Source organism: Sceloporus occidentalis, unplaced genomic scaffold (genome assembly GCF_023333645.1).
Source record: "Sceloporus occidentalis isolate IW3139 unplaced genomic scaffold, rSceOcc1.0.p SCAF_456, whole genome shotgun sequence".
Taxonomy (NCBI): domain Eukaryota; kingdom Metazoa; phylum Chordata; class Lepidosauria; order Squamata; family Phrynosomatidae; genus Sceloporus; species Sceloporus occidentalis.
Genome location: NW_028317436.1, coordinates 187,738 through 200,796, shown reverse-complemented (window position 1 = coordinate 200,796; position 13,059 = coordinate 187,738). Strand labels below are relative to the sequence as shown.

Here is a 13,059-nt window from a genome sequence, read left to right as displayed (position 1 = left end):
CCCTTTCTCCGTTCTCAGGAGCCATATGTCTATCCCATTAATGTTTAAAAATTACAAAGATAGGTTATGAGGGCCAACTGTTTCTATACACATTATCGGGGCTCTTAGGGCTGTAGAACCCTGTGATACCCTCATACCCAGCAAACATTCCGACCTCCTAGAAAGGAGGGGCATCGGAGGCCCTCTCCGGCTGCCTCTGCTCAAACCAGGAAGTGTGCACCGGAAGCATACTTCCTGCACATGCTCAGTAGCACTTCCCTTGAAGTCAACGAGCGCCGAGCTTCCCTTGAAATCAGCGGAGGTAGCAGCAGCCAATTACATGTATGCTAAGAAAACACTGGCGTTCAGACAGCACACTTTTGATTGGAGGCCACCGCTCCAGTTCATTTCAGTGGGTGCTCGGATCTCATTACTGAGCATGTGCAAGAAGTGTACATATGTATGTTTCCTGATTTCAGGAGAGGCAGCGTGGGGAAGAGTTAAGTGAGTCCAATAATAAAAAATTCCCGCCCTCCAATTTGCATGCAGTAGAATGCATTGGGGTGCATACAATTCGGGCTGGCATATACCAATAAGAGGGTTTCATGGGGTGATAACTAAGGATAGAAGCCTCAACCAGGAGACTGTCCTCTAAAAAGAGGTGACAGTCGGTCACTCTATGATAAAACTAAACTAAAAATGTACTGAGCACCTTGAGGCCTTCTGGTCATTAGAATGCAGATTATCCTGCACAGCTCGCTCCCGCAATGGGGCGATTCTACTGGATCTAAATAAGACCCGTGACCCGGACAGCCTCGTATTTTATATAGTAGTGCTTTGCTGCCCTGTAGCATGAGTTTCATATCGCTTCTTGGCCTTTTGGCTAAGATCAAGTGTAGTTCCCCTTGTGGTGGGGGGGGATCACACTGGTCCTCTGGCCTTAGGGTTCGGGATAGCAAATGGAACCTGAGGTGGAATTGCCCCGGCAGAAATGCTGGAGTCACCGTGTGTGGTATTGCACGCCACTGCACACGGTGAGCGCACGTTCTCACTGGCGGCCTACCAGCACTACCTTTTCCCCAGGTACCTTCTGGTCTTGGGGTTAAGATTTTATTTTGGAATCCGGCAGGCCAGAAATGGCTTGCCCTTAAATTATTTTTCTTTAATTTATATATCACATCGTTTTTACACGAGTGCCTATTAATTTATCCCTTTGAATTCACGGCTTGAAAATTCACGGCTTGACCCCCACTATTTTTCGGCACACGATTTTGTCACTACGTTTTGGACACTGTTTTCTTTTTAAGAGGCAGTGAAGCCTGGACTTTGCTGGAGGAGGATTGGGAGCCTTCTGGCCCCTTCCTCTCTTCAAAAAAGCCAGCAAGGAGTCTCACTCTTCGGGGTGAGACTCAAGATCCGACCCTCCCATGGGGGGGGGGTTGGAATTTGTCCGAGTTCTCCGTGAGGGAACTTGGTATCGTAGTCTGGCTTCTGCTGCCTTGTGCACAGAATGCGGCACCAAAGGAGCACGCACCTCGGGCTTCCAAAAAAAAAAAAAAAAAAAAAATGAGTTTGATATCGCTTCTCGGCCTTTTGGCTAAGATCAAGTGTAGTTCCCCTTTGGACAGGGGGGGGAGTATGCTGATCCTCTGGCCTTAGGGTTGGGAATGCAGTGGAGCCCGAGGTGTTGATTTGCCCCCGGCAGTAATGCTGGAGTCACCATGTGCGGTATTGCACGCCGCTGCACATGGTGAGCGCACGGTCGCACTGGTGGTTGCTTTGCACTTACTTTTCCCCCTGAACCATCAGGTCTTGGGGAGAATTTATTTTTGAATCTGGCTAGGCCAGAAATGGCCGCCCTTAAATTATTTTTTTCTAATTGATTCATCACTTTGTGATTTCACGAGTGCCCATTAATTATTTTCTCTTATTTCACTAGGCCCCCACTTCGAGTTGGCACACGTTTTTTGGCACCTTGGTTTTGGACACTGTTTCTTTTGACGCAGTGAAGCTGGATTTTGCTGGAGGAGGATTGGGTGCCTATCGCCCCTTTCCTCTCTTCAAATAAGGCCAGCAATGGAGTCTTACCCTTCGGGTTGACTCAAGATCCGACCCTCCCATGGGGGGGGGGATTTGTCTGGGTTCTCCGTGTGGGAACCCAGAATCGTATCTGCCTTCTGCTGCCTTATGGCACAGAGTGCAGCACCCAGGGGCACGCACCTCGGGAATTAAAAAAAAAATGAGTTTGATATAAGCCTCCCTAATTAAAGTGACCATTTAAATCACGCTACGGTCAATGACAGCCCATCCTACCTAACTATGCCTCTGTTTAAAGGGACAGAATGAATATATAAGTATATATTTAATATATATATATGTATATATATATATATATATATGAGTCCAATGACAAGTGTGAAAGGATATTTGTACCGCTGTTTTATTCTCATTTTTAACACTTGGGGAAATCTCCCATTCGAAAACATCATTCAAAAAAGGAAAAAAAAAAAGTTCTAAACATGATCATACTTTGAAAGGGGGCTTATATCCCCAAAAATGTTTTATTTATCCACAGTGGGACTAAATGTTTTAGAGTTATTTATGGCAGATATTCCTATGATTCCTATTTTATTATTAAGTAAAGTATTATTATAAAAATAATGAATAAGACACACAATCTAGCAGCCGATCGGGAAGTGTGGGGTGGGAGACAACATGTTTTAAATATTTCGGGTCCCCCAACCACTGCTCTATTCACAGGCGCAGGGGGTCCAAGGGAGGCTATGTTTAGGGGTCTATCAAGGGGCTCCTCTTCTCCCTAATGGCCCCTATGTCCTAGGCACTTGGGTGCCAGGTTCTAAAATTATAGCCCCAGAGCCGAGAGTCCATAAGGAACACTGTAGCCCTAGTTTCATATAGCAAGCATATTAAAGCTGCTCAACTCCCATTACCCTTACATTTGCAGGAAGTGTACTTAAGTACACTTCCTGTTTTCAGTAGAAGCAGCCGGGGGGAGGAATTAAATGAGACAGATGTTTCATATTCTAACTACAATAAAAAAAGAATGCCTGCACCGATTTGCATGCAGTAAAATGCATTAGAATCCATGCAAAATGGCTTTATTTTTTTATTTTCTCTAACATTTTCAGACCTAGACTATTCCCATAACTTTGTAAAGACCACACGTAGTTATAGGAAAAGTCTAGATCCAAATTTTTTTTTTAAAAAATAAAACAAATAAAATAAAAAACGTAGATAGTAGAGAAATCTCGCAGGCCTCCCTGTTTCCCTTTCTAGACCACCTGGGTAAATAGGCCACAGAGGACACAGCAAAGGTCATGGGTTCTGTTCCATCTGCAGCCCCCCCGTGACCTTCATTGTTACATCACTGGATGTAAGTTGAAATATGTCAAAAAAAAGCTGAGCAAAACAATATGAAATGTTACTAAAATATCCACAAAGTTCTCAAATAAAAAGTGTGAAAAACACGCCGTTTGGGTCTGTTAGCGAGGCTGAACACTTTTCTGGAAAATAAAATGTTATCGTCTCAGACATTTAATTTTAATTAATTAATAATTCATTTTCTTATTAATTAATATTAACTTGATGTTTATTATCTAATTTTATTATGAACTTATTATTTATTTAGAGGTTGTTGTTGGATGGTCATAATCTGGTGCACCCCCCCCTTGCCCTTTTCTTCTGGGGGGTATTTAGAAAGACTTCTTGGAATAATAATTTTTTTCCGATAGTAAGGTATTTAATGTCCATATGGTCACTGCTGACGATGTTCAGATCGGCTCTATCAGTTCTAGAACATTCTAGTGTCAGAGACACGTATACACACGCCAAGGGCACATACACCCCGCGAAGTGGACATACACCTTCTAATAACGCTAATTCTCTAAATTTCAGGATCTTCCTCGACAGGGACCAAAGTCGGAGCCTCAGGTGAGATGGATGGAGTATATATGTATGTATGTCAGTGTGGGAGCATAGGAGTGTGTTAGCATGAATGTGTGTGTGTGAGCATGAATGTGTGTGCGTTAGTGTGAGAGTGAATATGTGTAAGTGTGTGTTAGTGTAAGTATGTGCGTGTAAATATGTGCGCTAGTGTATATGGGAGGTTACCAGGGAGGGAGCCATGGGTCTATGGCACCATTTGGCTTCATCTGCCCCCTGGGCCGTAAGATGCCAGCCATCCCCTGGCACGCGTTCATTCATTAATTGTTATGGGTGTTCTATACAGCGTGAGCAGAGCCAGACTCCAGGATCCATTAATATTTTTCTAACTCCGTCTTCTCATGCACTTTTTTATTTTACAGATTTTTTATCAGAATGTTTGGGAAAAACAGCAATTTCTTTATCAGAAATTAAGGGAAGAGAAGGATCGCCATAGACGCTCAGGTAATACTGGGTCCCAGCGAATCAATGCCCAGGGCGCGTAGCCAAGGAACAAGCGCTACCCGCACAGCCACACGTGCACGTTTAGGGCGTGTAAACTTCAAACGCCTTAAAATTAACATGATTCTCAAATTAAAATCACCATCATACCTCCCGCAGCATATTGAGATCAAAGTTATTGAACACTTAGATTAAATTAAGCTAAAACTAGCCATTAAAATGTGTCCAGATCACCTTGATACCAAGTGAAACTGATACAAGACCAATACAGCCTTTACATATACATTTAAAACCTTACACATTATAAACTGTTCTGCATGCATTTGTGAGCAGTGGCATATCTATCTTCGGCGCTGCCTTAGGCCTAACCCAGGGCATCGCCAACAGTGCCAGGGTACAATGCCATATGCCGGCATTCCACTTCTTAAGGACGCACAACGCTGGGCGTAAGTGACCTATGTCCTCCGTAATATTAGCGGGCTGGGGTATTAGCGATCAACCACCGATCTCCCTTTAAACCGGCCTGCTAACCAGTGGTGCCAAGAAGGGTGATGGGCTCCATGTTTTGCGGCAGAGAGGCACCGGCTCCCCTGGACCTGCCATTCTTGGCCAGAATACACCGTTGTGTATTATGAATAAGTACAAAAACGGGGGGCTAAGGCAAAATAAAATATTAAATTATTTAATGTAATACCATCATATACAATTAAAGTAGTACTGTCTAGTGTTGACTATAAAGCTAATATTGAGTTTTATTGCACAACTTGTAACAATGTTGCACGGTTAAGTATGCTAATTTTTTTCCTACATATATAATGAAACAATCTCCTGCTAATAATTGCGGGCTGTGCAGGATTTTAGCATTTTTTTTTTTCCAGTAAAGAGAAACAAAGAGAGAAACAAAGGAAACCGTAAAACTGCACAAACCTCAGCAGCCCACTACGAAGGTTCAGTAATCTATAGATTACAATTTAAGTACTCTTCTATAACACTCATAGCTCTCTCTCTATCATCCCTCCTATTCCTATATATATATATATATAACCCTCCCTATATCTCCTCCTATTACTCCATATAACCCTCCCTATAACTCCTCCTATTACTCCATATAACCCTCCCTATAACTCCTCCTATTATTGCATATAACCCTCCCTATAACTCCTCCTATTACTCCATTTAGCCCTCTCTATAACTCCTCCTATTACTCCATATAACCCTCTCTATAACTCCTCCTATTACTCATATAACCCTCTTTATAGCTCGTATTACCTCCATTGAACTTTCTTTTGTATTTTTGCAGTGAGATCACCCAAGGGTTCATTACAAATGAACGCAGGTAAGTAAAATGCACAGCCGTCTCTCGCCTCCCTCTATGCATAACGCAAACAGCAATCTCCCCTATTTTGCAGACAGTAATGGAACAATCCGCCACTGGATTGAAGTTCCTCTGAACTCCAGCAGCCCAGTCCAATACGACGACAGGAGGGGGGGAATTTACCGTGAGCCGTAGAGGACTATATTATGTGTACTGCCAGGTAAGATGAGCATGGACTTCACCAGCTCCCCATAACGCGTACCCATTGTACAGCACCGTGGAATATGATGGCGCTACGCCAAACAATAAATACAAAAACTGTGGTCCCCAGGACCCCGTAGAAGACCATTTTTGCCTTACAGTGAGTGGCATAACTCCAGGGCATCACCTGCCATTGAGGGAACAGATAGTTGTGCTCCTTGGATCAGACTGAAGACGTAGCAGCTCTTAGAAACCAGGAGCTGCTCTACACACCTTTTATTGGACCAACATAGAAAACAAGAAGTAGATTAATTATAAGATATAATATTATATCTACCACACAACACAGGGGCGGAAAAAACAAGGAACTTGTCTATCTGCCACAGAGTTGCCAGTGTCTGATGGGTTTATGTTGGTGGCAGGAGCTCTTGGACGATGGACGGTGGGGGAGCCCCTGTAGCTCTGTGCCCAATTGCTTTGAATATTTGCCCATATTTCCCCATGTCTGGTACCCCGAAAGGCCTATTCAGTTGTTTCCTTAAAAAACAGGGGCCTACGTGTGAGCTAGTGTTTATATACAGAGCAGGTGATTTTGTTCACGCTTCATTTCTGTCCCTTTTCCCGTCCCATTATCTTTAAGGTCCATTTCAATGAGCACCACAGCATCTACATCAAGCTCGATCTCCTCCTGGACGGCTCGTTGATCTTCCGTTGCCTGCAGGAATTCTCCGCGACAGCCGCCAGCATTCGTGGACCCGAGCGTAAGACCTGCGGCGTCTCCGGTCTCCTCACGCTCCCTTCTGGCTCCTCTCTCCGCGTCCGCACGCTCCCCGACGTCAGCTTGCGGGTAGAGCATTTCCTAACCTACTTTGGGCTTTTTCAGGTCCACTGAACCTGTTTACCCTATTAGGGGGGGTGGAAGCGGGCAGTAGGATGCCCACCCCATTCTGAACTTCTATTACAAGTCTGGACTACAGGCACAGAACCCACCGTAAAACCGAAATACACACGAGAAACCACGAGGACTACAGAGTCAAAAATCCAACTCATAGATGATTGATGCCGCAATCTATAGTTAGAACCATTCAAGACATCCAAGATATTTGTTAAACCCTAATCCACAGATGATTATTGGCTATTGGCTAAAACCGATTTGCTAATCTAGAGCAGGATGAGACAATAATACCAACCCCAACTGGATGGGTGCCTTCACCTTTCCAAAACCAATGAACAAACTCAGCTGCAATGCCCGTGGTGTGTAACCGCCCACGTCGTCCGAACCAGCGAGACGTAGAATAAATATCACGGAAGCAAGAAATCAGTACAGATTTCATGTCTACAGCAAAAGAGGAACCGATGGATTGGCACATGGATATCTAGAACCAAGATAAAGCGAGATATTGGCACACATTTCATATCCAGAACCAGGAAGAGAGCAAGTGACGGCCACTCATTTCATATCCAGAACCAGAGAAAAATCAAAAGATTGGCACACATTTCATATCTAGAACCAGGGAGAAAGAGATTGGCACTTATTTCATATCTAGAACCAGGGAGAAAGAGATTGGCACTCATTTCATATCCAGAACCAGGGAGAAAGAGATTGGCACTCATTTCATATCCAGAACCAGGGAGAAAGAGATTGGCACATGTCGAGTTGGCAAACCAGAGAGCAAAAGTAGATGACTTACTCCGGATGTAATGGAAATCTACCAGGAAAGATGAGGTGGAAAGATGAGGTCTCCGTGACTCCAAAAATAATAGACCAGAACGAGTTTCTAAAGTTGGAGTTCAGAAGCTATTAACAATAAAGAACTGGTGAGCTATCCATGTACAATTACCCAGAATGCATTGTAAATCCAGAATCAGTGAATCAGAACTAGACGGGGAGAAGCAGGAGATGGACCGAACATCGCACCCATTCCTCTAAACCAGGAGGGCTGGAATTGTGGATACTACTACAGACCTCGGGTGGACTAAAAGTTCAGAACCAAGGCATGAGATATCTGGACCATGAATACCAGCACAGAATGGGACAACTAGAGACAGTAACAAGAACTACAGGCCCCAGAATGCACTGCAATCCATATCCTATACTTCACCACTGAGCCACCCCAGACTATATGTGCTTAGGGTTGTCATATTGGCCGATTTTTCCAGGACGCTGATCACCAGCCGTCAGTCATACCTGGGAACTCTCCAGGATTCACTCCGAGACTGCGGGTGAAGGGTCACATCTCCAGGTCACAACAGAGACTGTGGTGATGGGCGTTTAGAAACACCCACTCCACCACCCCTTTCCCCTCCCACCCCATTATAAATTTAAAGTGTTTGGAGGTAGCATAGCCCAAGTACGTCATCAGTCCCGCCCGCATACATTATCAGTCCCAGCCACTTACGTCATCAGTCCCGTCCAGCACTAACCCAATGCCCCCCCCACCCAAAGAAGAAGAACCTACAGTTTGTAGGATTCATGAACTCACAGCAGGGCATCAACATAATCCCAATCGTAATGCAGGGAAGCACTTTATAGTAATGGTCAGCAACATGTATAAAATATGTGTATGCAAGGAAAAAAACTGCTGATATGGCAACCCTATTTGTCCTCCTAACCACTCCCATATCCATGCTGGGTTTTTACATACGCATAATAAAGGTATATCTCATACAGGTGTAACATGCAGCTACAAGATGCAGGTGTACTAACTGTATATTGTAATAAATGCAGTCTATACATACCGCTTCTATTAATGTATCGTCTTTGCAGTTACAGGCCGCTCGGCATTTAGATTGGCCAAAGAGAGACACTTTTCTTTAAGGGGTGTGGTCGGGGGCGGGGCTTCACCCAGACTGGGAGGTTAAGGTCCTAAAAAGCGATGGTCCATCCAAAAGCAGGGTGGGAGCTTGGAAGCGATACCTAGGGATCTACCATAACTTCCTGTTCTCGGGATCACCGGGATTATTCCTCCCCTTTCTACTATAAAGGAGGATTGTAAGGACCTAGAATGTTCATCCACTGGATGGGGCTGAGATAACAGAGCGAGAACACACAGCAGTTTGTGGGTCAGTAATTAAACAGAGAACAGCTGAACCCAAGAGCTGACACTCCGCTTGCACACCTACTGTTCTAGACGGTTTGGCTCAAGCATCTCATCGCTCACCCTCCAGCTGGCATTCCCACGAGCGATTCACGAGGAAAAGGAGAAGTTCAGTGTTTTCCCCAGAAGCATGCAAATATCTTTCAAGTACAGATAGTAAATAGCTACTGTACTTCCCTTACTGTGGCTCTGTTATTCCACCCCAATTCTCTGTAGCTGCCTTTACAATCTCTCCTTTGTTTAACTTATCTCACAATCTAATAATCGTTTTCACTCAAGTTCCTGCACTTAACATTTCTGGACCTCTCTCCCTCTCTGTCCCCAAACTCTCTTTAGCTGAACTAAGTTTCTATCTCCTGAAACTCGTCACTCCCGGGATCCTTTCTCCCAACAGATTTTCTCCTTCTTCCTGCTGAACTATTTCTGCCAACCCTTATTCTGTCTTTTCCTTTTTTTACCCAGGTCTCTTTTCTTCTCTCTCCAAACTTTCCTCTCTACTTCTCCTGTTTTTTTTTCTTTTTAATCTCCGTTTTCTCTCTCCGCTGTTCTTTTACTGAAAGCTCTCTCACCCTTAAAGTTTCTCCCCAAAGCTTTTCTCTCTGTTTCAAAGTCGTATCTCTCCTTCTTGCTCTTCACAAACTTTTACATTCGATACTTAGACCTCTTCTTTCTGTCCTTTTCTCTCTTTTTTTCTTTCCCCAAATTTTCTCTCTTCTTTAATTGTTTTTCTTTTCCGAAACATTCCCTCATTTCTCCCCAAACACGTTCTCTATCTTCCTTTCTTGTTCTTCCCAAACCTTGCATTCTCTCTCTCCAGACCCTTTTTCTCATCTCTCCCTCCGCATTTTTCTCTTCTTTTTCATATATTTTCTCCCCAAACCTCTTTTCCAGAACCTCATCTCTCTTTCTTGGTCTTCTCACGCCTTTACGTTCTCGATTCAGACTCCTTCTTTCTCTTTTTTTTTTTCCATGTCTCTCTCTCCCCAAACATTTTCTCTCTTCTCAAACTGTTTTTCATTTCTTAAACATTCTATCTTTCCCCTGAACCTTTTCTCCCCAAACCTTTTCTCTCTCTGTTCCAGAGTCCTGTCTCTCTTTCCAAACCTTTAATTTCTGACCTCTCTCTCTCTCTCTTCGTGCTGTCTCTTCTTCTTTCCAGTCTCTCTTTTCCTTGATCTTCTCCTCCTCACTATTTGCTGCTAACCTCATTCCCATCTCCAACTTTCAGTTTCATTCTTTCACCCTGATTCTCTGCCTCCCTCCATCTCGCTTTGACCAACGTGTAGAATATCACCTGGATTCATTCCTTCTGTTTTCTGCAGAAATGTCTCTTGCTTCCTGCTAGATCTGCTGGTAGGGTAAGTCTCTTTTCTAATCATCGCTGTCTCTGTTTATCTCTCTATAGACCCCTCGATTCTTGTAACATTTCTATATTTTTATCACACGTTAGAATGATGCAATAATCCCTTAATCTCCTCGTTTCTGTCACGCCTTCTACTCTGCTTTCTTCCTCTCCCAAATTAAAAAGCAGAAGCTGGAGTCACAATGTGCCGTGTGCCGACAGTAAGCGGGTCCGTTGGGCTGGCACAAGGATTTTGGGGGGGTACCGGGTCCTGGCTGGGGGTTATCGTCTGTCTCGTTGCACTGATATGTCAATCAATCCATCTCGGGGACCTGCGGAGGGAACTCTCTCTTATTCAAAAAAATAAAGAAGATAGAGCGCAGGTGAGTGACGAAATATGTGGGACGCGGACCGAGAGCGGGTTAAATGGGTGAGAGACAGTCTTGCTTAAAGTGACATGTCTAAAAGCGCAGGAGACCCCCTGTCCAGCTTTCTATGATTCAGGTAAAGCTATCGCGTAAAATGTTTTATCTATATAAAATCGGAGTAGTAGATACAAAGAACGGACATCCAGTAGAAGAAGCGCAGGTAGAAGCAGTAAAGAAATTCAAGAGAGCTTGGGTTTTCCCATCTGTGTCACGTTAAATGAAACGCTTTCAATTGTCAGGACTGTCCTTGCAACCCCAGAACTATTAGCAGCTGTGTAAATGATGGCAGCCTCATGTTATTCCGTCCACCGACCTAAATATATATGTATTAGAACCCCCTCCAAACACACTGCTATGTGTACTCCATGAGGGGAGCCATCTCAACTTCCTCTCCTTCGGATCAGCACAATTATTCCTCCCTATTAAGTTATCTCTTTACGTTGTTGATTAGTTCAGACAGCCTTTAAAAGGGTGAAGGCAGAGAATTTCATGCATTAAAATGCCGGTTTGGTTTTGACCCCCCCTTCCATGAGACATACCCTCCCCCAACCTTTCAGGGCTGTAGACGGGCCTGGGTGGGACTGACTGCCCACCATATCCAAAGAGCCATCGCACGGCGCTCAGCTTCACAGTGTCACGAGGCACAGACCTCCACTGATTTTACAGCTCACTGGGTCATGGGATCTCCACTGCCCGGGATTAAACCTTCAGAGGAAAGAATAAAGCGACAGATCCGTTTATTTGCTTGACGTACTAGAGAGTGCAATTCATGTTTTGTCCAAGTGGAACGGCTTTGGGCAGGAGACCTTAGTGACCTTGTGAGGATCTCCAGCTCAAAGGCGTCTTGATGATGCTCCCGGTGCTTTAAGTGAATTCCATTCATTGTATTCATAGACGAGTTCAGGTGATAGGGAACGTTCCATATCACTGATGGAACCAAGTCTCATAAACGACCAACCCTAGCGAGGTTCTCCTGCAGGATCTGAGATGGTGTACTGATGGACCGTGGGGCTTAGAAGGCAAGGGTAGATGAGGCCTTGGACCGGTCCCATCACATCTTAGCTCCAGCTTCACCCATTCTTAGCCTTTCATGCCGTCTTGGGTTCATCAGAGTTGCTGTCCCACAAAAGCCAGAGAATCGTTCTTTGCCTTACTGAGAAAGGTCAGAGACGCCAGAAGAATGGGAAGGCTAATGTTTTACCCGTTTCTCAGATATTGATGTTAATCGGGGTTGGGGGCATCCATAGAACGAACCACCTATGCATCACACGCTGTACACTTTTACTGCAGGTCAGGAGGCACCATAATCCAGACGATGAATCCTTCAACCTGTGGCCCAAAGAGAAGCGGGACCTCGCAGGGAGACGACGGAGGAGACACAATGGTGAGCAGGGTAGGTCGAGGTATCACACAACACACGCGGTGACTTTCTCAACCCACGGCGGCGCCACCACCAGCCGCTCCCTCCATTCTGGGGTCCTCGTCATGGACATCCGACACCGGGCAGAAGTACCAGCTCACGGGCTTTTACTTTGGACACTCGCTCTGTTGTTCAGTTTTAAATATCGTTCACATTTGGCAAGAAGATAAAGTTGTGAAATATGCGATTAGAGAAAGTAACTTCCTTAAACTGTTTGTTACAATGTATCCTCCAAACGAAAGGGATCAACACAAGGTTCCTTCGGTTTGTGTCGCCCTGCGGGGGGAGGGGAAGACTCCCGGCTCCTTCGGTCTGTGTCGCCCTGCGGGGGGAGGGGCAGACTCCCGGCTCCTTCGGTCTGTGTCGCCCTGCGGGGGGATGGGCAGACTCCCGGCTCCTTCGGTCTGTGTCGCCCTGCGGGGGAGGGGCAGACTCACGGGTCTTTCGGTCTGTGTCGCCCTGCTGGGGGAGCGGCAGACTCCCGGCTCCTTCGGTCTGTGTCGCCCTGCGGGGGAGGGGCAGACTCACGGGTCTTTCGGTCTGTGTCGCCCTGCTGGGGGAGCGGCAGACTCCCGGCTCCTTCGGTCTGTGTCGCCCTGCGGGGGATGGGCAGACTCCCGGCTCCTTCGGTTTGTGTCGCACTGTGGAGGGAGGGGCAGACTCGCGTCTTCTTCGGTTTGTGTCACCCTGCAGGGGAGGGGCAGACTCCCAGCTCCTTCGGTCTGTGTCGCACTGCGGGGGAGGGGCAGACTCAGGGTCTTTCGGTCTGTGTCGCCCTGCGGGGGAGGAGGGGCAGACTCACAGCTCCTTCTGTGTTGCCCTGGATGGGGAGTGGCAAGCACAGCTTCTTCTGTCTGTCACTCTGCAGGGGG

The 13,059-nt window shown here is 45.7% G+C and overlaps 1 protein-coding gene and 2 non-coding genes across 3 annotated transcripts in view; all 3 read left to right on the top strand.

Annotated features, from left to right (window-relative positions):
* Positions 1-6,791, top strand: part of LOC149271845 (uncharacterized) — a 29,352-nt gene extending 22,561 nt beyond the window's left edge. Inside the window, exons 29-30 of the mRNA XM_089507086.1 lie at positions 3,895-3,930; positions 6,540-6,791. Of these exons, the coding sequence (XP_089363212.1) occupies positions 3,895-3,930; positions 6,540-6,791 (288 nt within the window). The remainder of the gene's footprint in view (positions 1-3,894; positions 3,931-6,539) is intronic.
* Positions 843-1,024, top strand: LOC149271847 (U2 spliceosomal RNA). The gene has a single exon (XR_016279645.1). It is a non-coding gene; the product is annotated as a U2 spliceosomal RNA (small nuclear RNA).
* On the top strand, positions 1,557-1,739 carry LOC149271846 (U2 spliceosomal RNA). The gene has a single exon (XR_016279646.1). It is a non-coding gene; the product is annotated as a U2 spliceosomal RNA (small nuclear RNA).
* Positions 6,792-13,059: the final 6,268 nt, after the last annotated feature.